We start from the raw sequence: 26,964 nt of genomic DNA, 5'->3' as shown, positions 1-26,964 counted from the left end.
ATCAGGGGCCAGAGCTGTGGCGTATTAGGCTAAGTCTCCACCTGTGGCGCTGGCATCCCATATGGGTGCTGGTTTGAGTCCTGGCTGCTCCACTTCCAATCTAATTCTCTGCTGTGGCCTGGGAAAGCAGTAGAAGATGGCTCAAATGCCTGGGCCCCTGCACCCATGTGGGAAACCTGGAAGAAGCTCCTGGCTCCTGGCTTTGGATCAGTATAGCTACCAACTGTTGTGGCCATTTGGGAAGTGAACCAGTGGATGGAAGACCTCTCTTTCTCTCGGCCTCTGCCTCTCTGTTAACACTGACTTCCAAATACATAAATAAATCTTAAAAAATCATTATCAAATCATTGAAAGTCAAAGAAAGATGTTGAAAGAAGCAAAGGCAAAATGACTCATCATACACATGGCAACTATAATTAGTGACTAGCTTTTCATCAGAGTGGAAGGCAGGAGGCAATGGAAAGACTTATTCAAAGTGCTAGAAGATAAAAACTTGTCAACAAAATTATCTTTCAAAAATGAATGTTCTTAGATAAACAAAGATTTGAGAATGTGCTACAAGCAACTCTTCAATACAGAAACACTAAAAGATGACCTTGATGCTGAAAGGAAGTGATACTTGATGATAACAATCCACTGGAAGAAAGGAAGAGGGCCAGAAATAGTAAATAAGTGGATAAATACAAAAGCCTATAAAGTATTTTTTTTCTCATTGCTTCTCTTATTTAAATGAAAATGGATTGCATGGGGTAGAGAAATAACTACTACACTGTAGTTTTGAGCCTACAACATATATAGATATAAAATATCTAACACTGACACAAAAACAGAGCAGAAGAAAAAGAGCTATATTAGAGACAATTTATATTTTAATTAGATTAAGTGTTATTCTGAAATAAACTATGATGAAATACATACAGTAATACATACATCAATTAGCTAAAAAAAAAATAACAAACAGCTAGGAGAAAGCAAGAAAGTGTACGGAAGAATCAAAACGGCACTGAAAGGGCGGCGCTGTGGCGCAGCGGGTTAATGCCCTGGCCTGAAGCACCAGCATCCCATATGGGCGTCGGTTCTTGTCCCGGCTGCTCCTCTTCTGATCCGGCTCTCTGCTGTGGCCTAGGAAAGCAGTAGAAGATGGTCCAAGTCCTTGGGCCCCTGCACCCATGTAGGAGACCTGGAAGGAGCTCCTGGTTCCTGTTAGGTGTAGCTTTGGCTGTGGCGGCCATTTGGGGGATGAACCAATGGAAGGAAAACCTTTCTGTCTCTCTCTAACTCTACCAAATAAATAAAAAAAAATTAAAAAAAAATCCTTACCTTTAAGTGTGTTTTTAAAAAAATTTTTTGACAGGCAGAGTTAGTGAGAGAGAGAGAGAGAGAGAGAGAGAGACAGAGAGAAAGGTCTTCCTTCCGTTGGGTCACTCCCCCAATGGCTGCCACAGCCCGCGTTGCGCCAATCCGAAGCCAGGAGCCGAGTACCTCCTCCTGGTCCTCCATGCAGGTACAGGGACCCAAGCACTTGGGCCATCCTCCACTGCACTCCTGGGCCACAGCAGAAAGCTGGACTGGAAGAGGAGCAACCAGGACTAGAACCCGGTGTGCTGGCACCACAAGCGGAGGATTAGCCAAGTGAGCCATGGCGCTGGCCTCTTTAAGCGTATTTTTAAAGTTTGTTTAACATATGCAATAGCTGATTTAAAAATGATTGTCAGGCAGGTGTTGTGGTGTAGGCTTTGGACAGGCCCAGCTCTGGCCATTGCAACTATTTGGGGAGTAAAGCAGCAGATGGAAGACCTCTCTTTCACTGTCTCTGTCTCTGCCTCACTATAACTCTGCCTTTCAAATCAATAAATCTTTAAAAAAAATAAAATAAAATGGCAGATGTAAAAGAGAGATCTGAAAAAGACCAAGAGCTGGTTATATGTTATGAAGAGACTGAACTTAAATGCAATGACAGAGATTGAAAGTGAAAGAATGAAAATTATATACTATTGAACAGTAATCATAATAGAGCTACAGTAAACAACACAGCATCATATTAACAGAAAAGGCACCTAGATCAATGGATTAGAATTAAGAGCCTTGAAACAAACCCTTCCTTTTATGTTCAATTACACTTGATCTTAGCCAAAAGGCTGAGAAGCGATCTTTTATGGTCATTTGATTGGACAAAGGTATCATCATAATTGTACTAGAAACTTAAGGTATAGATGGGACCTATGGCTTATCTCATATTTCTTTTTCTTTTTTTTTTAAATTTTCACTTTATAATCACGGACTTAGTGCACCACTAACCATAAAGTTCAACAAGTAAAAAGAAGAAAGACCACAGTTCCATAGGAATATAGAGAAGGGCTACAAGCAATGAAATCGTAAGATATAAGTTTCATTCTTTTTTGTTTTGGTCTTTATATTATTTGATCTATTCTATTAAATAGAGTTGTCTACATTTTTAATTCTCCTTAGTTTTGCATTCTTATAATTTTTTTTTAATTTACATAAGGTGAACAAATTTCATGTATTTCAGCTATACAGATTTAGGCACATAGTGATATTTCTTACCCTACCCTCCATTCTGCCCATGCTCCCACCTTCCTTCCTTCCTTCCTCCCTTTACTCCTTCCTTCCTTCTTTAATTTTTATGACACACTTTCAGTTTATTTTACAATCATAAGCTTAACCCTCCACTAAGTAAAGAATTCAACAAATTGTAAGAAGAAAATATATTGTTCCTCAACAGTAGAGAAGAACTGTAACAATAATCAAATGTCAAAATGTCAATTTTGCTCACATACATTACATTTTTTGTACTCTATTAGTTACCAAAGATCAGGAAAGTCAGATTTAGAGAGATAGAGGGAGATAGAGAGATCTTTCCATCCACTGTTTCACTCCCCAGATGGCCGCAATGGCTAGCACCAGGCCAGGCCAAAGCCTGGAGCCAGGAACTTCACTAGGGTCTCGCATACAGATGACAGGGACCCAAACACTTGTGCCATCTTCTGCTGCTTTTCCCAAGCCATTACCAGGGAGATGGAAAGGAAGAAGAGCAGCTAGGACTTGAACTGGTGACCATGTGGGATGTCAGGGTTTTAAGTGGCAGCCTTACCCACCATGCCACAATACTAGCCCTTTATCTCATACTTTGTAAAAAATGTTAACTCAAAATGATCATAAACCTAAATGTAAGAGCAAAAAGTCTAAAGCATCTAGAAAAAAATATACAAAAAAATCACTGTGATTTTGGGTCAGGCAGATTTCGTATGATAACACCAAAAGCATAAGCCCTGTGGTAAAAATTAACCTCATTAAAATTAAAAACTGTACTTCATATCATTAAGATGAAAAGAATCATACAGAGTAGGAGAAAATATACACCTAATACAGATTTGTATCCAAAATAAAGACTTCTTATAAATCAGTAAGACAACCCAATTTTAACAACGAACAAGATTTACATAGACAGTTCATCAAAGAAAATATATGAATGGCAAAATGTACATGAAAAGGTGATCAGTGAAAGACATTAAGCACATGCAAATTAACACTATAATAAAATATCACTACATTATATTATGAGAATGGCTATAATATCCAAAAGACAGATAATGTCAAATGAGAACATGGAGAAGCCAGTGGGAATGTAAAATGGTAAAATGTAAAATCAGCTTTCAGTTTATCAATTTCTTTAAAAAAGTTAAGCATAAATTTGCCAAATGATTAAGTAATTTCACTAGGGATAGATCCAAGAAAAATGAAAACATATGTTACACACAATTTTTATAATAGTCATATCCATAGACTTTTGGAAGACCCCTAGAATATACTGCAACTACATATAATATAAACTATGTATGTTAAAGACTATTAGCACTGTGTACTAATTATATGTGTACAGATACTATATGATTCTGTTAATATGAAATATAAAGAAAAGGTAAATTTGTAGAAATGGAAAGCAGATTACTTGTTGCCTTGGGCTGGGAATGTGAAGTAACTACAAAAGGACTTATAGGATTTTTTTGTTTTGTTTTGTTTTTGAAGTGATGAGAATGTTCTAAAACTGAATTATGGTGATGGAAGTACAGCTCTACAAATTTACTAAAACTTATTACATTGTATATTTACAATGGATTAGTAAATAGTCAGTGGGTAAATGTTATGTGTGAAAACTCAACTTCAATAAAACTGCTTCAAAAAGATATGGAATTCACACTAGCACAAAGAACTGATTCAGTTTAATTGAAAAAATACCACAAACCTATCAAATCTGTCCCATTTAAACACCACTAAACATTTGGAGGAAAACTTTCATAAAATTCTAGCTAATCTATTATACTAAATCTTTTTGTAAATCTAGACTACTTCAAGAAATAGGCCACCTTAACACGTCAATTAATGTAATTTGAGGAACACCAAGCATGTACTGCATTGATAAAAAGAGAATCACTTTCACCTCCAAAGCTAAGTTTTAAACTTGACTTTAACTGTTGATTCTTTGACACTTAGGTGAAATAAAGCTCAGGACATAAAAAGTTCTACTGATTGTTGTTTTCAAATCATTTTAATTTTGTGGAGACAGTAAAAATAAAGAACGCAGAATTTAATTTTAGAGCTTCATAGATTATATGATATGTATGCATTTTTATTTTTTCATGAACCAAGTCATTTATTTCAATGAAAGAAACCTTTGACTCAAAAATTAAAAGCTTTTTGTGTAAAACTACCACAGTCTGAAATTATATTTTACATTTGCTATTCCACTCAAGAAATAATGTGGTTACTGTACTATATTTCTTATTCCTCTTTTCATGTGACATATAATACAGCACTTACCCTGCTTTCTTCTAGGCTATCAAATGGACCTGGTGGATCATCCAGACAAAGAAATTCTCTCACTGCAAGGCTTTTCAAAGGAAAAAAAAATTAGCTGGGACACAAATAAGTTTACAAAAGATAGCAAAAAGCAAAAGTTATCTTGAAACTATACAGTGTTTTAAGCAAGCTGGTTTTGCTGACATGTTAAACTAAGTTGTTTATGTGTTTTCATACAAGTAACCAAACACAAATATCAAACTACAAAAATTATGATTTTAAGCTATTTTTCAAGCTCTAATTACACACAGATTCCAAACTTACTGTTACATATAAACCATAGGACTAGCCTTATTATGACTTTCAAAGAAACATAAACCTGAACTACTTTAAGAAAGCCATTATTCCATTATGAATAAATATAACTTCTAAATAAATCTCCACTTATATATTTTTCGATCAGTGGATACTTTTAAAATAAATGATGAGCATTTACTATGAAACAAGTCAGAGTGCCCTTGAAGTCTTGTTTACCATACTAATTTACTGAAATATTTCTCCAGATTCTTCATAAGAAAAAATTCTGATCACCTCATTTCAGAATTATCATAAATTATAAAATAAAATGAGATAATATGGTATTGTTATGCCTATATTTTGCAATTATAAGAAATTAGATAACAAAGCTTTCTTTTAACAAAAATTACCACTCCACTCCCTCCACTGGCCCCATCAACTTGCTAAAAAGCAGTTTTGGACCAAAAGATAACTCTTTTGCATGTCAAAACATAAATGTAGATTTTTAAAATTTATTTATTGATTTGACAGAGTTACAAGAGGACAGATAGACAGACAGATGTATCATCCATCCACTGTTTCACTCCCCAAATAGCTGCAATGGCCAGGGTTGGGCCAGGTAGAAGCTAGCAGCCAGGAGCTTCATCTGGGCCTCCCACATGGGTGGCAGGGGCCCAAACACTTGGGCCATCAGCAGGGAGCTGGATCGGAAGTGGAGCAGCAAGGACATGAACTGCTGCCTATATGGGATGCTGGATTCACAGGCGCCAGCTTTACCCACTATGCCACAACCCAGGGCACAATAATTAAGTTTTTTTCATTTGTAAAAGGATAAGACTATGGATTCTTGATATACTACATAAAGGAGATGCCATCCTATGCTGCACAGGGAAGAGGGCTTTACATTCAGATTAGGCCAGGAAGGTTGATGATGACATGGAATGTTCATGAAGTGATAAATGGATTTTTCATGAAACTTTCTTCAACAGAAAAACTTTATGAATTAATACAGAGAACTGGTATTAAGAAAACAATCTAAAAGAGCCTAATGACAAAACAAAGTTAGTGGTAGGGCACCCAGATAAGATAATTTCTGGAATATAAAATCTTGACAATATAGGTAAAAAAAAAAAAAAAAAAAAAAAGGACACACAGAGGAACTGAGAAAACACTTGAGTATTAATAAGCATGGAATAACAGAGAAGGAGTCTTAAATATGATCTACTTGTCTATTTGAACCAGTCATTATATACTTTTTATTCCTTTTTCATGTTCAGCCAAGAGTATACCTACACACTGCCAAAGATGGGGGATGTCATACTTTTTTTCTGTAACTATCCCAAATTTGAATAACACTGAAAATTAGAATATTATTTCTTTCACAAAGGTGGAGTTTTTCTCCTTGTAGCTTCTATCTGTGACATCTTAGTTCTGTCTTTTGGGGACATTCTCTCACATAATAACCCTAAACATATATCAAAAAAACTATCCATTTTCGTAAGTTTTTATTTCCAAAGAGCAATATTAACACACTAATATTTTTTCATAGTATGTTACACACAAAATCCTTTCACATACTGTATTTTATTTAATATTCACAACAATCATCTGAGGTTAGAAAAGGTTTTATATATTCATTTCGCAAATGATACTAAAGTTCAGAGAGGTAAAATGACTTGTCCATTGTCAGATAAGTGCAATGGTAGAGAGTGTAAATGTGCACTTTTTAAATTCCATTGCGTTATGTTTGGGTTCATTTGGATTCTTTTCTTTGCTGAACACTTCTCTTTGATTACATTCAACTTCTCTATATCTCTATTTAGTTGTAGCCTATAGAGTATTACAGTTGGTTTAATAGTTCAGAGAACAGGACTACCACATGGTCTACTGGTTCAGTTATTAGACTTTTACCTACCCATTATTCATAATGGAGTAACTCCTATTAGATAAAAAGGAGCCACAGCAGGGTGAGGGGAGTTCAGAACAAGCCAAAGGAAATAAAACTGATCTGGGATTTGGGTAAAATCTGAGAGAACAGCAATTACAATTGAAAGGGAAATTTTAAGAAGCACATGGAAGGGTCTTATTTAATGCTTTCAATGTATGACAGTGAAATGTGACAGATTATTTTCTTACTGGTTAATATCCAAATTTCCTTATAGTTTAATAGTGACTTAATGTATACAGGTTAATCTAATTATTAGGCTGTGTTTCTAGGAAAGGAAAAGTGGGTAAAGGCATACACACACACACACACATATTCCTTTTTGTACCTTTAGTTTCCAATTGAACTTTAGCCAAGATTAACAGTGGTGCTGACAGTGTGCCCAGCAGCTGCATGAATCTTTTGGAGTGCTATTCTATTTCTTTATACTTCCCTAAAAATCTTCATGCTCTATGGTTTATTAGAGTACTACTTAAATGAAATAAAAAAGATTTCTTAAATATTTTAAAATATAGTTCCACAGGTACATTCCATATCCTACTTTCTTTAATTTGCAGTATAAGAATGAAATTTGAAATTGGCTTTACAATTTTAATTTACAAAACACTTTTTCAGAGGTTCGATACATTTTCTCTTTAGAAGGTAGAGGAGGAAGAGAGTCAACACCCTCAAACTCCATTCCTACACAAGTAGAGGACACACAAGAGAAAGTGAGAAAATAATTTCTTTCTTCTCACCGATTCTGACACATCTCTTTCCCCCCTAGGAATCTCTTACTCCTGCTTGAAAAAATTTTATTTAGACTCAATATTTATTGACATCATATGTCTGCCAACGTTCTGCTTACTTTTTGGAATTTTGGTTGTTCACTGATAGGTTCAATACAATACCCTAATTTCTGTTCTGGGTTCATTCTTTGATGTTTGTTCTATTTGACTATGATAATGACTAGGTAAGAAAAAAGAAAGAAACCTATCTAAGAAAAAACCACACAATCTAGAATTAAAAGCAAATACTTTATATCATCCAATTCCTTTTATTAGGTAGAGTATGTTTTTAGTATGCCTGGGAAAATTCCACTTTAAAAATTGGCATCATGGGGGTGGGTGTTTGGCTTGGCAGTGAAGATACCCCAAGTTAGGATGCCCACCTTCCACATTGGAGTGCCAGGTTTCACTATCAGGGTCAGCTCCTGATTTCAGTTTCCTGCTAAAATAGATCCTAGGGTGTGGCAAATGACGGCTCAATTAATTGGGTTCCTGGGGCAGGCACCATGGCTTACTAGGTTAATCCTCCACCTGTGGCATGGGCATCCCATATGGGCGCTGGGTTCTAGTCCCGGTTGCTCCTCTTCCATTCCAGTTCTCTGCTGTGGCCCGAGAAGGCAGTGGAGGATGGCCCAAGTGCTTGGGTGCCTGCACTCGCATGGGAGACCAGGAAGAAGCACCTGTCTCCTGGCTTCGGATTGGCGCAGCGCCGGCAGCAGCAGCCATTTGGGGAAAGGAAAACCTTTCTCTCTGTCTCTCCCTCTCACTGTCTAACTCTATCTGTCAAATAGAAAAAAAAAAAAAAAAAAAAGAAAGAAAAAAAATTGGGTTCCTGGGATGAGTTTCCAGCTCCTGACTTTGGTCCCCCATCTGTTGTGGGCATTTGGTGATTGAACTGGTGTATGGTAGCATTCTGTCTTGCTGCCTCTCAAATAAATAATGAAACAAATAAAAATTGGGATTAGTTGTCAGCTTAAATTCCTTGAAGACAGGGAGAATACAGATAGTATACTTTAGCATTGTTTTTATTATCAGAGCAAATTTTCACTGTAACTTCAACTCCTTTTTTTTATTCTCCTAAAAATGTGTTCTTAAGAGTCCTCCTGTATTTTCAGACTATGCATTTAATCTAATTCTATCCAGTGAATCTTCACTTTATAGTTAGTTACTATTTCTTTCATATTTGTTTACAGTTCACAATTTTTTTTGAAAAAGGTCAGTAATTTAACAGCCAAATGTGCATTCTGTTTCTCCCCCTACAGGTTTGTGTGTGTTCATGTATAAATTTTTATTTGAGGGGGGAGACAGAGAGAGCTATTCCATCCACTGGTTCACTCTTCAAATGCTATGAAAGCTGAGGCTGGAAAAGGCTGAAGTCAGGGGCCAGGAAATCTGTCCAGGTCACCAACCTGGGTGGCAGGGCTGCAACTACTTGAGTCATTTCCTCCTGCTTCCCAGGGTATCTATTAGCAGAAACCTGGAATCAGGAGTTGAGCAGGGATTTGAATCCAGGCACTCTGATATGGGAAACTGGAGCCCTAATCAGTGTCTTAACCATCATGCCAAATATTCATCTCAAAATGTATATTTTAAAAGCAAACAAAACACACTAGGAGAAGGCCTATAACTCATTAAAAGAATAATTAAGAATTAGGTAAAATGTACCAGAAACACCAGATACCAATTCCGCCAAAGCTAAATTAGGCACAAATTGTCACTGTACAAAAACATTACTGAGGGATTTCAACAGAAATATTATACCAGTTTATATTTCTCTTTGGTATCCTCCAATAGATAAAAGAAAATAATGAAAAAGTAGATATTAAATATAACCTTGAGTCTAAGGACTCAGGGATCAAGGGAGAAGGTCGCACTGTATGAGATGGGTGCATGGCTGTGAGGCTAAAGGGTTCACATTTAGGTTCCTGTGGTGGATGTGATAGCCTGACAGTGGGGGACTGCAGTCATCTCCCGCCTAGATACTTTTAGCTCACTGGTATCCCCATCATCAGCTTCACCCCTTCTAATCCAGAATACTTCAGAAATCTATCCAGGGTTCCTCTAGCAAGGCAGAACAAAGCCGAGTTCTTTGTGTTGTATGAAGCACCTCTGACACTTCAGCAACAGTGCACCCTCCAGCCTACTGTGTTGTCTCATGTTTTAGTGCCTTTGTTCATGCTGGTGCCTATTCTCCTGGCACACCTTTCCTACTTCTACCTGGTTAACTCTTACTCATCCTTTATGACCCTGACTAAATTTCTTTATCCTCTGTAGGATTAATGTTCTATGCAATACCATAGTACCTTGAAAAGATTCCTCTCGGACCATCAAAGAAGGAGGTACCTTTCTATGAAGGGAGGAGAGAACTTCCACTTTGATTATGGTCCTGTCTAAATAATGTCGGAGTTTGTGGACTCAATAGGCTTCCATATCCCTGGCAGCTTGTGACAGGAGCCTTGGGTGATCACTGATGTCATAAATAAGAGTATCAATTGTTAAATCAACAATAGGAGTCACTTTGTACTTGCTCCCCATTTAGGGACCTCTGTCCTTAATGAGTTGTACTATGAGAATTAATGGTAAAACTAGTCTTCAAACAGTACTTTATGCTTTGTGTGTCTTTGTGGTTACAAATTGTTGAAACCTTTACTTAGTATAGAGTTCATCTTCTGTATATAAAGATAATTAAAAATGAATTTTAATGAAGAGTGGGATGGAAGAGGGAGTAGGAGGTGGGCCAGTTTAGGGCTAGGAGGGTAGGTATGGGAGGAAGGACTGCTATAATCCAAAAATTGTACCTATGAAATTTACATTTACTAAATAAAAGCTTTCAAAAAAAAAAAAAAAACCACAAAAACCTCACAAAAAAGATTCCTTTCATAGGACTTGTTATGCTGTATTATTAGTATCTATTTACCAAGCAGTCTGCTCCCTAAAAAAGTAGATACACTTCTGGACTGTGCAGATGATATCCAAATCAACGAGCACAGCACAGAATAGATATTTAACAAATAACATATTTATTTGTAAGAGTTATGCAATTAGAAAGTAACTTATGAAACAGACTACTTAGAACAAATTTTTTTTTTAACTTTTACTTAATAAATATAAATTTCCAAAGTACAACTTTTGAATTATAGTGGCTTTCCCCTCTCCATAACCTTCCTCCCACCTGTAACCATCCCATCTCCCATGCTCTCTCCCATCCCATTCTTCATCATGATTCATTTTCAATTATCTTATATACAGAAGATCAACTTAGTATATACGAAGTAAAGATTTCAACAGACTATACCCACAAAGACACACAAAGTATAGAGTACTGTTTGGGTAGTAGTTTTACCGTTAATTCGCATAGTACAACACGTTAAGGACAGAGGTCCTACATGGGGAGCAGGTGCAAAGTAACCCCTGTTGTTGATTTAACAACTGACACTCTTTATTTATGGCGTCAATAATCACCCGAGGCTCTTGTCATGAGCTGCCAAGGCTATGGAAGCCTCTTGAGTTCACCAACTCCGATCTTGTTTCACAAGACCATGTTCAAAGTGGTTCTCTCCTCCCTTCAGAGAACGGTACTGACTTTTTTGATGGCCTGTAAAACAAATTTCTATCCACTGGTATAGATAAAATTGTAGTACAATTAGCAAATTTGAGATGGAATTTAGTTTTTAATAGACACTCCTACTTTCACAAGAAAGTAGGCTTAGTATAGCACAAACTCAAAGCCCTAGCTGTTTCTGATACTATGACTTCAACTAATAAAGATTCATTAAAAAGCTTACCAAAAAGAATTTGACATGAAAAATTTTACAAGGAGATTCTGAGAGACCACTGAGCCCAATACCACATTTTTCAAACAAGAACACTGATTAAAATCAGTTAAGCAATTTGCCTACAATTATTTTGTTTTTAAGCCCAGAAAACTTAGCTTTACTTAAGGTCTTTGAGATCCAATTTCATTAGGTAATGCATGCCTCTAAATAGGAAATACCTGGCTTTATTACTTATAACATTCACAATTTAGCTCCTACCAGAATAACATTTTGTGGCAAAACTACTGAACTAATCTTAGCAGCTGTGTTGATTCTTACTATATGTTATATTAGCTACTTGCATATGTAACTGAATTGTTCTTTCATTTTATAAAAATACTAAGATTAACACAACTGTCTTGATAATACCTTTATATATAAAACCAATTTAGAGACATTAACAAAAATTTCCTGAGAGAAGTCAGTTCATGTTCAAAATGTATAAAAGTTATATTTAAGTATTCTTATTAAAAAAGCACATAGAATTATTGAATTTTTATGATTAGAAAAGACCTGAGAGTTGTCCTCCAACCAAATGTATCCCATTTAATAATTTCCTGTTTAAAACTACTTACAGTTATCTAGACTCTGAAATATTTAATGGTAAAGAGAAATTCACTTTTTAGAAGACTTTTATATAGGACAACTTGAAATGATAACAAACTGTTATCTGAGTGGATAGCACCTTCATTTTTAACTTTTACTATTATTCTGAATTCTATGTGTCAGCTTGCTATTCAAAATGAGGTCCCTAGGCCAGCAGTATCAGCATTACCTAGAAATCTGTTAGGAATGCAGAATATTCAGCTCTGACCTACTGATTCAGGGTCAGTGTTAACAAGATCCCCAGATGATTCACAGGTACACTACAACTGGAGAAGCACAACTCTAAGGCTAATCTATTTGATTAATTCTTTATCCCATTACAATCTTTCAAATATGTGAAAACGGCGATCATATCCTCCAAATACCTTTTCTTTTTAAAGGGTAAATGCTATCATTTCTTTGAATTGTTCCCTCACGTAAATGCTTGGCTATTACCTTTTTTTTTTTTTTAAATATGGACTATGGTTAATCCAAATCCCCTTGAACTTTTTAACAAATGTAGAATTTAAACACTGTTTTTTTTTGGTATGGAAGCCCTTACAGATGGATAGTAATAAGGAAAATTACATAATTTTTAAGAATTATAAAGGAGAAAAAAATTGGTGAATAGGATATATGTGGACTAGTTCTGAAAACAGAAAAGTAACATATCTACTATAACTGATTGATTTCAAAGTAGCAAAATATATAATATATATAGCTATATATTATATAATATAAAATTATATATAAAACATATTAAATAGCTATATTTTAACTATGACAGATTATATAATATTATCTTTACGTGTCCTTCCCCTTGACAAACTGTTCCTGGTATTGAGTATTGAACTTATACCTTGTTACTTCTGCATTTGGATTACAACATTCTCTTTCATCTGTAATGTCCTTTTTTATCTGTTCTCTCCTGATTTAAATATCATTAATTTTTTATTTCGGCAATATTATACACACACACACACACACACATATATATATATGAAAGGCAGGCAGACACAGATGCAGAGACAGATAGGGATCTCCCACCTGTTGGTTAACTCCCCAAATTCTTGAGATAAACTGAAGCCTGGAGCAAAGAACGCAATTTGGGTCTCCCACATGGGTGGCAGCGACCCAAGTACTTGAGCCATCATCACCTACTGTCTCCCAGGGTTTGCATTAGCAGCAAGGTAAAATCAGGAGTGGAGTTAAAACTCTAACCAGGGACTAAGATGTGGGATGTGGGTGTCCAAAGTAGCATCTTAGCCTTTTAACTGCTATGCCAAAAGCTCATCCCACATGAATTTTTTTAAAGTCCATTCTTCAAATTTCATCCTTTGGGAAGCTTTGTCTAATTCTCCCAGTCAAAAGTTATCTGCCTTTCTCACATTTAAAAGAGATCTAACTGTTTGACATCATCATTTTAGGGACATATATGTTTTGATTTGGTTTTTATTTTTGAAAGCAGGATCAGTATTTAATTCATCTGTGTGCAGTCACGACACCTTTTATATTTTAAGCCCCAAGTAATTACTGAGCAAGCAAAATCTCTAGTAAATTATTTTGTCATGGAAATATTGTTTTCAAATTTGTGTTTTCTAAATGTATTTGAAAACAATATGCTTTGAAAACATTCAAACTAACAGTCCTTAATATCCTCCCAGTTTTCACGTTCTTCCACTGTTTTGTCACATTTGGAGAAGTTGCATGTTAATAACTGCCAGTTGTGTAACAGCCAGCTCTTAGCCAACATGAAGGTAAATTAATGCCTGTGTTATGAAGTGCTAAGGACAGACAGGAATATATAATCTATTTATTTGAAAGGCAGAATTACAGAGAAAGGAGGAGAAACAGATCTTCCATCAGCTGATTCACTTCCCACATGGCCACAAAGGCTGGGGACAGGGCTAGGCTGAAGCAAGGAACCTGAAGCTTCCTCTGGGTCTCTAACAGGCATTTCAAAAAGTACTCCGGGGGTGTGTGTGGGGGGACCACCACTGTGGCATAGCAGGTAAAGCCACCACCTGCAGTGCTGGCATCCCATATGGGTGCCAATTCAAGTCCTGGCTGCTCCTCTTGCAATCCAGCTGCTATGTCCTGGGAAACCAGTAGATGGCCCAAGTCCTTGGGATGCTGCTCCAGCATGGGAGACCCAGAAGAAGTTCCTGGCTTCAGATTGGCCCAGCTCTGGCCATTGTGGCCATTTGGGGAGTGAACCAGAGGACAGACGACCTCTATCTCTGCTTCTGCCTCTAACTCTGCCTTTTAAATAAATAAATAAATCTTAAAAAAACAAAACAAAAAACCAAAAAAAGACTGTGGTGTAGCAGGTTAAGCCTCCACCTGCAATGTCAGTATCCCATATGGGCACTGGTTGTCAACTCACAGCTATTTGGCAAGAGCCTCAGTCTTTCTATGTATCTTCTAATTATTTGCTTTTGACTTATATCCATCTTTCTACCCATAATCTCAATCTAGCCTTCTAGGCTCTCAAATTCCACTTCCTACTTCCATCATTTTATTTGATTATTGCAAACAGCACTTATTTTCCCCTTTTCTGAGGTTCTCATAGTTTTATCATCTACATTATACACAGCAGCAATTCATAAACTCCCTTACTGTGTTCAAACAGAAGCCTAATTTCTCTAACTGAATTTTAAGACAAATGAGTATATACTTGCTCTTGTATACCCTTCTTAGTATGATACAGGGTAAATGTTAAGATATAAATAACTCTTTCTCTCCTCCCCTCACTCATGTTTTAAACAATAATTTATTAAGAAATGTTTTCCATTATGAAATAAAAAATGCTATTACCCATGAAAAAGATAGTGGGTACTCTTCAATAAACAAGGTATAAGCAACCTATTGTGAATTCAATTTATCTTACTGTATTCCCTAAATGTCTAATGATATAATACATCAAAAGTAAGGCTTTTAAATAAATGAGATATGCTAAGATTATTTCATGAGAAACTTCTTAGAACCTTTATTACTTGAAGAATACCAATGTATATTGCCCAACTTTTTTGACCAGGAGATTTTCCTTTTCCTGAAACATTTGTATGTAAATGGAGCAATACCACTACCACTGTTCTGAAGCAATCAGTTTTAGAAATGACAGGATCGTCAACGTCCCTACTAAAGTCTACACCAACAACTGAGAGCTATTATCAGTAATTAAAATATTGAGATGTATGTAAATACTTCAGCTAAGGTACACTGTCCCTATTAAAAAAATCAAGGAATCATAAAATGAGTTAATAAACAAAGTTTATATTATTTACTATTTCGTAAGATAAAATAGAATAGCCATATATAATAATAAATTTGATTTCAATTCACTCTTTAAATACAAAGACATAAGGTTTACTGAATAAGGGACAAGAGAAAGGGGACAGGATGTTAACTTCTTCACTGTAAAATTTCCTTTCATGGTAGAGTACAAAATACATTTTCTTCAAAGGCTGTCTTTGTGATTTGTGTTTGTTGACTTTTTATTCCTGCTTTGTGTGGCTGAATTAACACTAATTATTATTTTATTCTGAGTGATGTGAAAAACTAAGGAAAAGTGTATCACCCTAGAAGTATAGCAGTTCAATTAATTACATACAATAGGCATTAGGTGACACTCAGCCCCAGCGGAGAACAGCTGGTCCAGACACTGAGAAAAGAACCCATTCTTAAAGTGGTTCTGGGTGAAGGGTCAATCAGAAATAAAAGAGGATGAAGAAGACCGACAGGAAAGATTTTAGAGTATTTAACGAAGAGATAACTGCTTGGATTAGGGTAATGATAGCTGAGCTGAAGAAAAATAGAGGAGTGATACTTAAAACATACAGGAAGGAATAAGAAGGAATAAGGTACCTAGGGATGTGTCAGTGTGTCAAGATGATTCATATGTGCTGGGTAGATGCTGCTGAAAATGTGGGAAAGTCTGGCGACTACTCTTTCAAATGTTTTTTTGGGTCTCAGGTAACTTTAAGAGATATCAGAGAGAAGTATTAAGAAGACAGTTGAGTATATGAATCTGGAGTAGGGAGAAAGGGTCTCGCTTAAAGAAAATGAGGAGAAACAGGCAGGGATTCTGGGAAGCCATCAACCTTAGGCAGCACAAATCAAAAAAGCAGGAAGAACATGAAAAAATGTGCTTTATGTGTAATACAAGGTAATATACATAAAGGCTGAGAAAAAAGGTAAAAAAGTGGTATAGAATGGTTTTCTTAATTGTTTCCTAGATTTATGTGAAAAATTGCTAAACACAGTTATGGATATAGATATCTATATAATACGCTACTGCTGCATTGTAAATGCCATCTTCTTTTTCTCAAAATAGTTCTATTAAGTCATTAAGCAATTTTCTTATAAATATACCCAGAAGCAAAAAAAAAACTATATAGATTCTTTCCTTCCCTTTTTAATGGCATTTAGTATTTTCATATTGCCATCTTTATGTATTAATGTAAGTTCATAATTTTCATATTTTATATCACTTAGGTGTAACAAATATTACCTAGTATTTGAGCCATTTGTTTGAGTGATTACTAAAAAACTAAATTCTAAGTTTTTCATTGGGTAGTTTGAGCAAACAGAGTACTGAATTTTTCACTTTACTGACTTTAAAAACTTTGATAAAAATAAAATGCCAAAGTTATTACAGAAAAGAAGAAAATTCCATGTAATGCTTTATTAATGATAAGTAATTATATTCTTACTTTATATTTTTGTGCATGAGTAATTGTGGTCCTACATTAATTCTTTAGATTAAGTCAGTTGGAATGTTTTCATAACCACTTATTTCAATTTATTACATACCAGTTAGCAATGTCCTTATGAGCTACTAAATTTTGAAGAAATGCTTGTAATCCTAATTGTCTATCTTCTAAGAAGTCAGCATTGTAGTTATCCTTAAACCATCGTTTTGGTGGAAGTGCTAATCGAAAGCCTGGAAACATCTCTTTTAACTGAAAAAGAAAAAAGAAAGCACAATGTTTAACACAATTATATGAATTTTACAAAATCTACCCAGTTGACTATGTGAACTCATTAGTGAAATAATCCTAAAATAAGAGAATTAGATTCAGCTACACTTTTTGTGTCTCGTTTTATTTCTTAACTTCTAATAAAAGTGGAGTTGTAGGTGCTGTTATCCTTGCCAAAACTTGACATCTTCCATGTTTTAATGCTAATCATTACAGTGAATGTGTAGTAGCACTTCACCATGGTTTTAATTTGCAAATCTCGGGGCTGGCGCTGTGGCACAGTGGGTTAATGCCCTGGCCTGAAGCACCAGCATCCCATAAAGGTGCCGGTTCGAGACCTAGCTGCTTCTCTTCTGATCCAGCTCTCTGCTACGGCCTGGGAAAGCAGCAGAAGATGGCCCAAGTCCTTGGGCCCCTCCACCCACGTAGGACACCTAAAGACGCTCCTGGCTCCTGATTGGCTCAGCTCCAGCTGTTGCGGCCAATTGGGGAGTGAACCAGTGGATGGAAGACCTCTCTCTTTCTCTCTGCATCTCCTCTTTCTGTGTAACTCTTTCAAATAAATAAATAAATAAATCTTTAAAAAAAATTTGCAATTCTCCTGCTTATTTGCCAAGGTATCACAGTGCTTGCGCTCAAGTATCCCTTATGTAGTGTCCTAAGTAACAACGACTACATCATTCATTGAACTTCATCTCCATCTCAAGTAGGTATTATCTCACATCATCACAAGTAGGGTGAGTACAGTGCAAATAAGACAACTTGAAAGAGAATGAGACCACATTCACATAATTTTTATTATTGTATACTGCTGTAACTGTCCTATTTTATGATTAGTTGTTGTTAGGCTCTTAATGTGCCTAATTAGTAAATTCAATTCTTATGACAGATAAGTATAGAAAAAAACTGTGTATAGGGTTTGGTATTACCTGTAGTTTTAGGCACACACTGGGGCTGTTGGAATGTATCCTCCATGGTTAAGAGGGCATTTCTGAAGGGGCCATCAAAGGAGCCACCTTTCTCTAAGGAGAGAATTTCCACTTTGATTATGACCTTGTCTAAATAATGTCTCTATGTGGTAAAAGTGATCTCTGGTAAGTAAGGAAACAGTGATCTTGGTTCTATAATTTCAAGGAACTAAATTCTGCCAACATCCTGAATGAACTTGGAAGTTGATTCTTCCCCAGATACTCCAGATTAAGAGTTCAGTTGTGCCAACAGCTTGATTTTGAGCAGAGCAATAGAGAAAGAGGGAGGCAGAGAGAGAGAGAGAGGTCTTCTATCAGCTGGTTTACTCCCTGGATGGCTGCAACAGCCAGGTCTAGGTCAGGCTGAAGCCACCAGCCAGGAACTCCATCCCGGTTTTCTACATGGGTATCAGGGGCCCAAGCACTTGGGTCATCTTTTGCTGCCTTTACAGGTGCATTGGCAGGGAAATCAATCAGAAGTGGAGCAGTCAGGTCTTGTACTGGCACTATGATATGGGATGCCAACGTTGCAAGTTGTGACTTAATCCTCTAAACTACAATGCCAGACTCTGAGCTTACTTGATTCCAGGAAGCGAACTCAGCTAAATGCATCCAAATCATCACCTAATAACCATGTATTATTTTAAACAATAACGTCTGTGGCAATGTTATGTAGCAACAGAAAAACATAATATGTTAAAATAATTTTTTATTCATTTTCTTGTACTCATACAATTTTATAGTAAGTTAACGGATTTTATATATATGTCTTTTTCAAATGCCAAAGATTATATAATCACTTATATTTCTGTTAATAATTTTAATTAATCACTTTTACAATGATTTCTTTTTCATAAAAATGTGTAAAAATGGGGCTTAAGGTATTGAAATGAAATTGTTTAATATCCTTCAAGGCTATTAAAGTGAAACTCTTTCATATTTTTGGAAACTAGCAAAGATTTTACTTGAATAATTAAAAGGAGAAAAAAATACAAATTCAAGAGGAGTTACGGAAAAAATAATAAATCAAAATTGAAAAATCAGTTTGGGATTTATTAAAGCACTCACTTTGTCATTAAGCCTGGAGAAGTCAGTGTATCTTCTGAAAACTACCCAGCTTTCTTCTGCATTTTTCTTTACAAGTATTTTATACACCTGGGGAGAGAGAGTTAAAAATTCAAGCCTGATATTTTAAAGACTTTTAGTGATAAGCCAGACTACAGAAATTATTATGTAAAAAACATTGGCAATCACTGAAACCATTAAATATACAAATACAAGCACCAAAGCAAGTTTTCTTAATATCAAAGTAACAAACTTGAGACAAACTGCTTTTTCTGTGTACACTAATAAAGAACTCATTTGCTAACAAAAAGTGTTTTATGCCAACACTTTAATAGAAAACTTTTAATAAATATAAATTTCAAAAGTACAACTTTTGGATTATAGTGGTTCTTCCCTCCATAACCACCCTCTCACCTGCAAACCATCCCAGCTCCTACTCCCTCTCCCATCCCATTCTTCACTGATCCATTTTTAATTATCTTTATATAATGAAGATCAACTCTATGCTAAGTAAAGACTTCAACAGTTTGCACCCACACAGACACACAGAATATAAAGTACTGTTTGAGTACTAGTTATACTGTTAATTCTCATAGTACAACTCATTAAGGACAGAGGTCCTACATGGGGAGCAAGTGCACAGTGACTCTTGTTGATTTATTTATGTCAGTGATCACCCGAGGCTCTTATCATGAACTGCCAAGGTTATGGAAGTCTCTTGAGTTCACAAATTCCGACCTTATTTAGATAAGGTCATACTCGAAGTTGAAGTTCTCTCATCCTTTCAGAGAAAGGTACCTCCTTCTTTGATGGCCCCTTCTTTCCACCGGAATCTCACAGAGGTCTTTCATTTAGGCCATTTTTTGCCACAGTGTCTTGCCTTTCCATGCCTGAAATACTCTCATGGGCTTTTTAGCCAGATCTGAATGCCTTAAGGCGCTGTTTAGGGCATTTGTCATTCTATGAGTCTGCTGTGTATCCCGCTTCCGAAGTAGGACCGTTCTCTCCTTTTTAATTCTATCAATTATTATCAGCAGACTTTGGTCTTATTTATGTGATCCCTCTGACCCTTAATCTTATCTTTATGATCAGCTATGAACTTAAACTAATCACTTTAACAAGATGGCATTGGTACCTGCCAACTTAATGGGATTTGGAGTACCACGTATACCAACACTTTTTAAAATTCATAAAAGAGGCAAATATGCTTGAAGAAGCTATGAAAAATAGCTGCATTTATTCTACATAATTTCATTTTAAAATCTAACTACCAAAGTTTTTAAATAGGATCAATGTTTTAATCAAGTCTGAAATACAAACCATACCTATACATTGTGTTCAACTAGGGAGTAAACCAGTGGATGGAAGACTTCTCTCTCTCTGCCTCTCCTCTTTGTGTATCTCTTTCAAGTAAATAATCTAAAAAAAAAAAAAAAAAAGCCTCTATTTTTAAAGGTAAAATTTTTTTTAAAAGATTTACTTATTTATTTGGAATTCAGAGTTATACAGGGCGGGGTGGAGAGGGAGACAGAGACAGAGAGAGGGAGGGAGGGAGGGAGGGAGGTCTTCCATCCGATAGTTCACTCAATTGGCTGCAATGGCTGGAGCTGTGCAGATCCGAAGCCAGGAGCCAGAAGCTTCTTCCTGGTGTTCCACGCGGGTGCAGGGGCCCTAGGACTTGGGCCATTCTCTACTGCTTTCCCAGGCCATAGCACAGAACTGGATAGGAAGTAGAGCAGCCAGGTTTCGAACCGGCGACCACATGGGATGCTGGCGCTTCAGGCCAGGGCGTTAACCCACTGCACCGGCCCCAAAAGGTAAAATTTTAAAACTCAGTGATGACAGAATCTCTATGGTACTCTGTATTTGCTGAATGAAATGAAATTCTTTTCAAAAGTGTATTATTTAAAAGGGAAAAGTGGGGGAGAGAGGGAGATGGGGAGAGTGGAGAAGGGGAGACTGATTTTCCAATCAGTGGTTCACTCTCTAAACGCTTGTAATGGCTGGGCTGGGCTGGCCTTGGCCAGGTTGAAGCCAGGAGGCAAACATTCCATCTGTTTCAAGGGCCTAAGTACTTGAGCCATCACAAATGCTGCCTCCTAAGGAGCACATTAGCAGGTAGCTGGAATTAGAAGAGGAGCCAGGACTCTAACCAGGCATTCAATACAGGACATGAGTGTCTTAACTGCTGTGCCAAACACACACCACAAAATCCTTTAGCTATGAAATAAGGGGCAAGTTATGTGTGTAACATGTAAGAACAGAGAACAAGATTATTTCCATATCTTTTCAAAAAAGTTTATTTATTTTGAAAGAGTTATTGAGAGAGAGAAAGAGAGTAAGAGACAGAGAGCTTCCATCTGATGGCTTACTCCCCATAAAGCTGCAATGGCTAGTGCTGGGCCATGCCAGTCAGGGGTTTCATCTGGGTGTCCCACAGGGTGGCAAAGGCCCAAACACTTGGGTCATTTTCCATTGCTTTTCCCAGGCAATCAGCAGGGAGCTAGGTTGGAAGTGGGGCAGCTACGACATGAAGCAGTGCCCATATAGGATGCTGGCATTGCAGGTGGTAGCTTTACCCACTATACCACAATGCTGGCTCCTATTTCCATCTTTATCTTTGTAATATGTAAGTCTGGGGGAACAAGATTATATGGATGACCTTTAAAGTCTGCAGAGAATCCTGATCTAAGAGAATCCTAATGGGTATAAAAAGAAACCATTTTAGGAGTCATTCATTTAAAAAAAAAAATAGATAAATGGAGTGAAAATCTTTGGAGCAGGAATAAATGATGCATTTGATAATTAGGTTTATCCATAAATAATCTATATTGACTTTGTTTTCCTGTTTCAGAAAATTAATACCTCCCTCCACTACTCACCACTGTGGCTCCTGCACACTATTTCTCTAGGAAGGATAAAGAACACTTTGGTGTTTTACCTCTTGGAGAAAGCTTTCCTTCTACCTTTCCACTTGTATAAATCATGCTTTCACTGAAAACTTCACGTGTAGTGCTGCTCATTCCCTCTCTTATGGTCTAACAGTATTTATTGTTTCTATTCTTTATTTGAAATTCAGCATATATTACTTTGTACTACCTTTTTATGTAGTGTTTATTTTTGGATATGTATATGAACATATGCAGCAGCATACATTGAGCTATAAAATATATGCAAAGAAGCACACCAACCTTGAGGATATAACTTGATGAATTTTCAGGAGGTGAACACATCCATGTGACAAACAGCCAAACTGTGGTACATTTATATAATGGAATAATATCAGTAATAAAAATGAACTACCTACTATTTATTATCAAGGATAAATCATACAATGCTGAAAGAGACCAGACCCAAGAGCGCATACTCAATAATTCCATTTATATAAAGTACAAAAAAGATCAAAACTAATTTAAGTTATCAGAAAAGTGTTGGGATAGTGGGTTCTGACCAGCAGCAAGCAAGCTGAGCCTTTAGGGTACTAATAATGTTTCTCCACCTGTGTGCTAGTTACATAGGTGTGTCTGGTTTACAGAATGTATTAAGGTGAAACCAAAGTTTACTACAGCGTGACAGAATTTAATACCATGAAAACTATTAGAGCTTTATGTTTAAGAAATTATGTTATATTATATATTAATCAATTTAGCACCGGCTTAAACACACATGTCAGCCAATCTTTCACTTTCTCCTGCAGTCAGTACTTACAGTAAATTTAGCTCTTTCTTCCATCACCTCATAACCCAGGATAGTAGGTGTAGATGGTCTCTCTTCAAAATTTACTCTTTCAGAATTTTGTTCTTCAGTTTCTCTAGGTCTAGCAGAATACTCAATGGAAGAATCTGTACCTGTAAATTTAGTCCTAATGAGGGGACTGCTACAAACAGATGAAGTACCATCCATTTGATCTGGAACAGTTGTCTGTTTAAAATTACCCATATTCGAGTCTTCTAACTGGCCTTTGGAAGAGTTTGAACTTGTTGAGATACTGCCAAAAGAAGAACTTCTTTGATTTCTGTTGGCTGTAAAACTGGAAGCCGAGTTTCCTATGGGCATAGGAACTGGGACATAAGGAGTGGCCATCTTCTTTTGGCCTTTGCAACAAACGTGCCCACTGTTGAGTCCGGCCACTTAGAGGTCAACTAACATGCAATCCATTATTTTCTTTTCAGGAATTCACTACCTAAAAATGAGATGGACATATTGAAGGGTAAGTCTTTAGTCTGGAACAAAATCCAATAGAAAAAAAAAATGTTTTCAGTTCTGTGGCACTCTGTTATTTTATTTGGAATGAACACATTTTACAAATCCCTTCCTTTAATTCCTATTATTTCTTTTCTTTCTTTTTCTTTTTTTTTTTTTTGACAGGCAGAGTGGACAGTGAGAGAGACAGAGAGAAAGGTCTTCCTTTGCCGTTGGTTCACCCTCCAATGGTCACTGCAGCCGGAGTGCTGTGGCTGGCGCACCGCGCTGATCCGAAGGCAGGAGCCAGGTGCTTATCCTGGTCTCCCATGGGGTGCAGGGCCCAAGGACTTGGGCCATCCTCCACTGCACTCCCTGGCCACAGCAGAGAGCTGGCCTGGAAGAGGGACAGAATCCAGCGCCCCGACAGGGACTAGAACCTGGTGTGCCGGCGCCGCAAGGTGGAGGATTAGCCTGTTGAGCCGCGGCGCTGGCCTAATTCCAATTATTTCTAAGAGCTTATTTTTGACACCCATGTTACATGTTACTTGTTTCCCATTTTATTTTTTGGTGAAAGATTTCTATGATGTTTATTTTGATCTAATTTTCTCTCTATAAAAGAACTGGTAGGAAGAAGAGTAATTAAGACTCTTCAGAAGCTTTATTCTGTGTATTGTCCTGACAGCATTATATGCTTATCATTCTGACAGTACCACATACGATCTTGAGAGGGAACAAAAAAATGAGGGAATAATTATTCCCACTGTCTTTTAATCAATGAAACTCTAAACACTTACAGGGATTAAAAACTGAATCAGAAGGTTAGATACTATGTGGTATCAGATGTTTTTACGTAACATTTAATACAACTCAAGATCAACTGTATTTGAAAAATTTAAGCAACAAATAAAACCTAATGAACATTAAACTCTTATCTAACAAGATTAAATCATTGAAAGTTTATTTTCCACAGCTCCCAAGTTATCACCAACTCTGCTTTGCAATAATCTGAGGGTTCTTAAACCATTCTCATGTTTAACTTGTTAAAAGGACCAGTATATCCTGTCTAGAAAAATTTCACAGTAACACAAAAAACAGGCTACTGTAAAGTTGCCCACTCCCAACCTCATAAGAAATTGTAAAAACTAAGACCAACAAAACGACAGGACTACACAAAACCTCAGTGGATCCGACCGCCCAACTTCATCTCCGTTAACTCTGCTGGTGAGAAAGGGGAAGAGAGGCTGCCCTGGACTTGGAGAGAGGTTGACACAGGAGTTTTAACTCAGCACGTGGCTCTGGGCAATCCTCCCCATTACCAACACTGAAGAAACCTGAGCTGCTGATTCACCGCTCCTAGCTTCCGCCTGACGGCTTTCCAAAGAAAAAAGTAAATAAAAGTTTGAAAACTTCCACCTGCTCAAGGCCCGGGGGCTCGCCCTGCCCTTGGCCACTCCTCCACCCGAGGCCGCCAGGTAGTGACAGCGGGAGTGGCCCCTCCACACCGCCGCCCGCGGCCAGAGCGCAAAGCGTTCTGTGCTCACGAGGAGCCGTGGTCACTTCAGGTCCCGGTAAGGCGATGCTCCACGGGCGGTCACCTCCGTCCCGCCGCGGGCACGCGCGGGGGCCCGCCCGTGAGCAAGCGGGCGGGCGAGAGGAGCGCGCGGCCAGAGGTAAATGCAGACAGCCAGGGCGGCTCCACCCACGCAGGGTGAGGTCGAGGTCCGCGAAGGGCATCGGTCTGGGGCTGAGTGCGGCCGCAGACACCAGCCACTGCCTGGGCTCCCTCGGGGCCGAGACCCTCCCGCCGCCTCTCACACGCACGGCGGCGTCCGCGGTGCCTTTCCACTCTCCCACGGGCCCGCTCGCCGCCCGCCACACGTCCGAGGTGCAGGTGTCACACGCACCGGAGCCCGGACGGCGCTCGCCCTCCACTTCTTACCTCAGTCCACTCGGCAGTCGCACTCGAGCGCGCTTCCCGGTGACGGTTACACCGGACTCTTCCACCGCGGCTTCTCGTCTCCTCCCACAACACGGAGAAGCTCACGTGACTCTCAGTCCCCAAAGCCGGGGCTGCCCACCTCACCCCGCCTCCGCAGGGCCGCCGGGCCCAGGAACGCCGCGAGGAGGAGGGGAGGGGCCGGGCCCGGGACCACGATCCAGGAAGTGACGTCGCGGGAAAGGCGCCAGTCCGGGGAGGCGCTCACTGGAGGTGTTCGGCTTCGGCTGTTTTGTGGCGGGATGAAATCTACTTCCGTGGTAGGAAGTGAGTTTTCCCTCTGTTAGCTTTACGTTTGAAGTCAACTTTTGAGAACTAGAGACTGTGGTACCTAGATTGTTTTACAGGTAATTAGAAGACTACAATTCCCAGGAGGCATCACATGCTAACGTTAATCCGGCTTCATGCTTTGCATCATGGAACTTGTAGTCATAACCGGTTTGAGGTAGTTCTGCTACACTATAGATTGGGTTCCAGAATTAGAGGCGCTTTAGGGGATGACAGTCGTTTGAAGAGTGAGAGGAGAGAACGCCACACAGAGCCTGCCTGTCCTACATAATTCAGAAGTCCGCATTGGCAGATACCCCCTGAAATTCTGCAGTGTTTTTTAATCGTCTGGTTTGCAGTTTTATCACAAATGGTCCAGTGTTAAGCCGGTTTAAGATTATTAGGAAAGCCGTTTTTTGGTATGCAAATACTGAGATTCAGACTAGTCTACAGGCCTGTTGATCATTAGAATTGTGCTATTGGATGTTGAAGTAATTCCATGATTTCTAAGGCTTTTCAGTAGTCCCAAGACTGGGAAAAATTGATGGTAGTAATTTCAATATTAACATAAGCAGATAAACTCATTTGTGGTGTAATGATGTGTTTTAGTTGAGAGAAACTGTCTTTTGAGATTGAATGAAACATAAAAGTAGATTATTCCTCAGAAACAGTGGACTAAAACACAAGTAGTTGCCAGTATAAACTTGGCAGTTTTGATTTTTATGGTGTCGGTTGTACCATTGAGTTCTGTAAGCTAAGGGTAGGAGAGAGAAAAACAAAGCAAAAAGAAAAGTAAGTCTTGAAATATCTCCCTCTGTTGTGAACCGGGCTTCAGGTAATAGCAAAGGGACCTGTTTTGAGGACTACTTGTCCAATATCCAGGAGAACAAGGAAAGCTAAACCTTCAGGAAGTAAGGGTGTTTACATTCTACATGTAGAAGAATAAAGATGTAAAAGAGGCCATTGAAATTTCTGAATAAAAGAGCTTTCTTCAAAAATTATTGAATGGCACATAACAGAGTATACATACTACACATTTTCTTTATTTCCTGTAGTGGTTGGTGCCAATAAATGCCTAGATTTTACTTTCAAGAAGTTAGTAAGCATCTGTAGTAATAAAGAAAACATTTTTCTTTTCATTTTAAAATATTTAAAATAATGAAATTATAAAGAGTTCAGTGAGCACACATAGATTTAGCAATTTTTAAGACATTTTGTTGTATTTGCCTCATATGAAAATATTATAGACATATAAATACACTGTTTTTGAAAGC

The 26,964-nt window shown here is 37.7% G+C and overlaps 1 protein-coding gene and 1 pseudogene across 1 annotated transcript in view; both read right to left on the bottom strand.

Moving 5' to 3' along the window:
• SNX16 (sorting nexin 16) overlaps positions 1–25,556 on the bottom strand; it is a 37,402-nt gene extending 11,846 nt beyond the window's left edge. The window contains exons 1-5 of the mRNA XM_062188306.1: positions 25,367–25,556; positions 22,951–23,425; positions 19,246–19,332; positions 17,043–17,191; positions 4,840–4,909 (exon numbers count right to left, since the gene is read on the bottom strand). Of these exons, the coding sequence (XP_062044290.1) occupies positions 4,840–4,909; positions 17,043–17,191; positions 19,246–19,332; positions 22,951–23,325 (681 nt within the window). The 5' untranslated portion in view covers positions 23,326–23,425; positions 25,367–25,556. The remainder of the gene's footprint in view (positions 1–4,839; positions 4,910–17,042; positions 17,192–19,245; positions 19,333–22,950; positions 23,426–25,366) is intronic.
• Positions 1,984–2,150, bottom strand: LOC133758904 (U2 spliceosomal RNA; annotated as a pseudogene).
• Positions 25,557–26,964: the final 1,408 nt, after the last annotated feature.

Source organism: Lepus europaeus, chromosome 4, assembly GCF_033115175.1.
Source record: "Lepus europaeus isolate LE1 chromosome 4, mLepTim1.pri, whole genome shotgun sequence".
NCBI lineage: Eukaryota > Metazoa > Chordata > Mammalia > Lagomorpha > Leporidae > Lepus > Lepus europaeus.
Note: the sequence above shows the minus strand (reverse complement) of the source record. Positions and strands in the feature narration are given on the sequence as shown.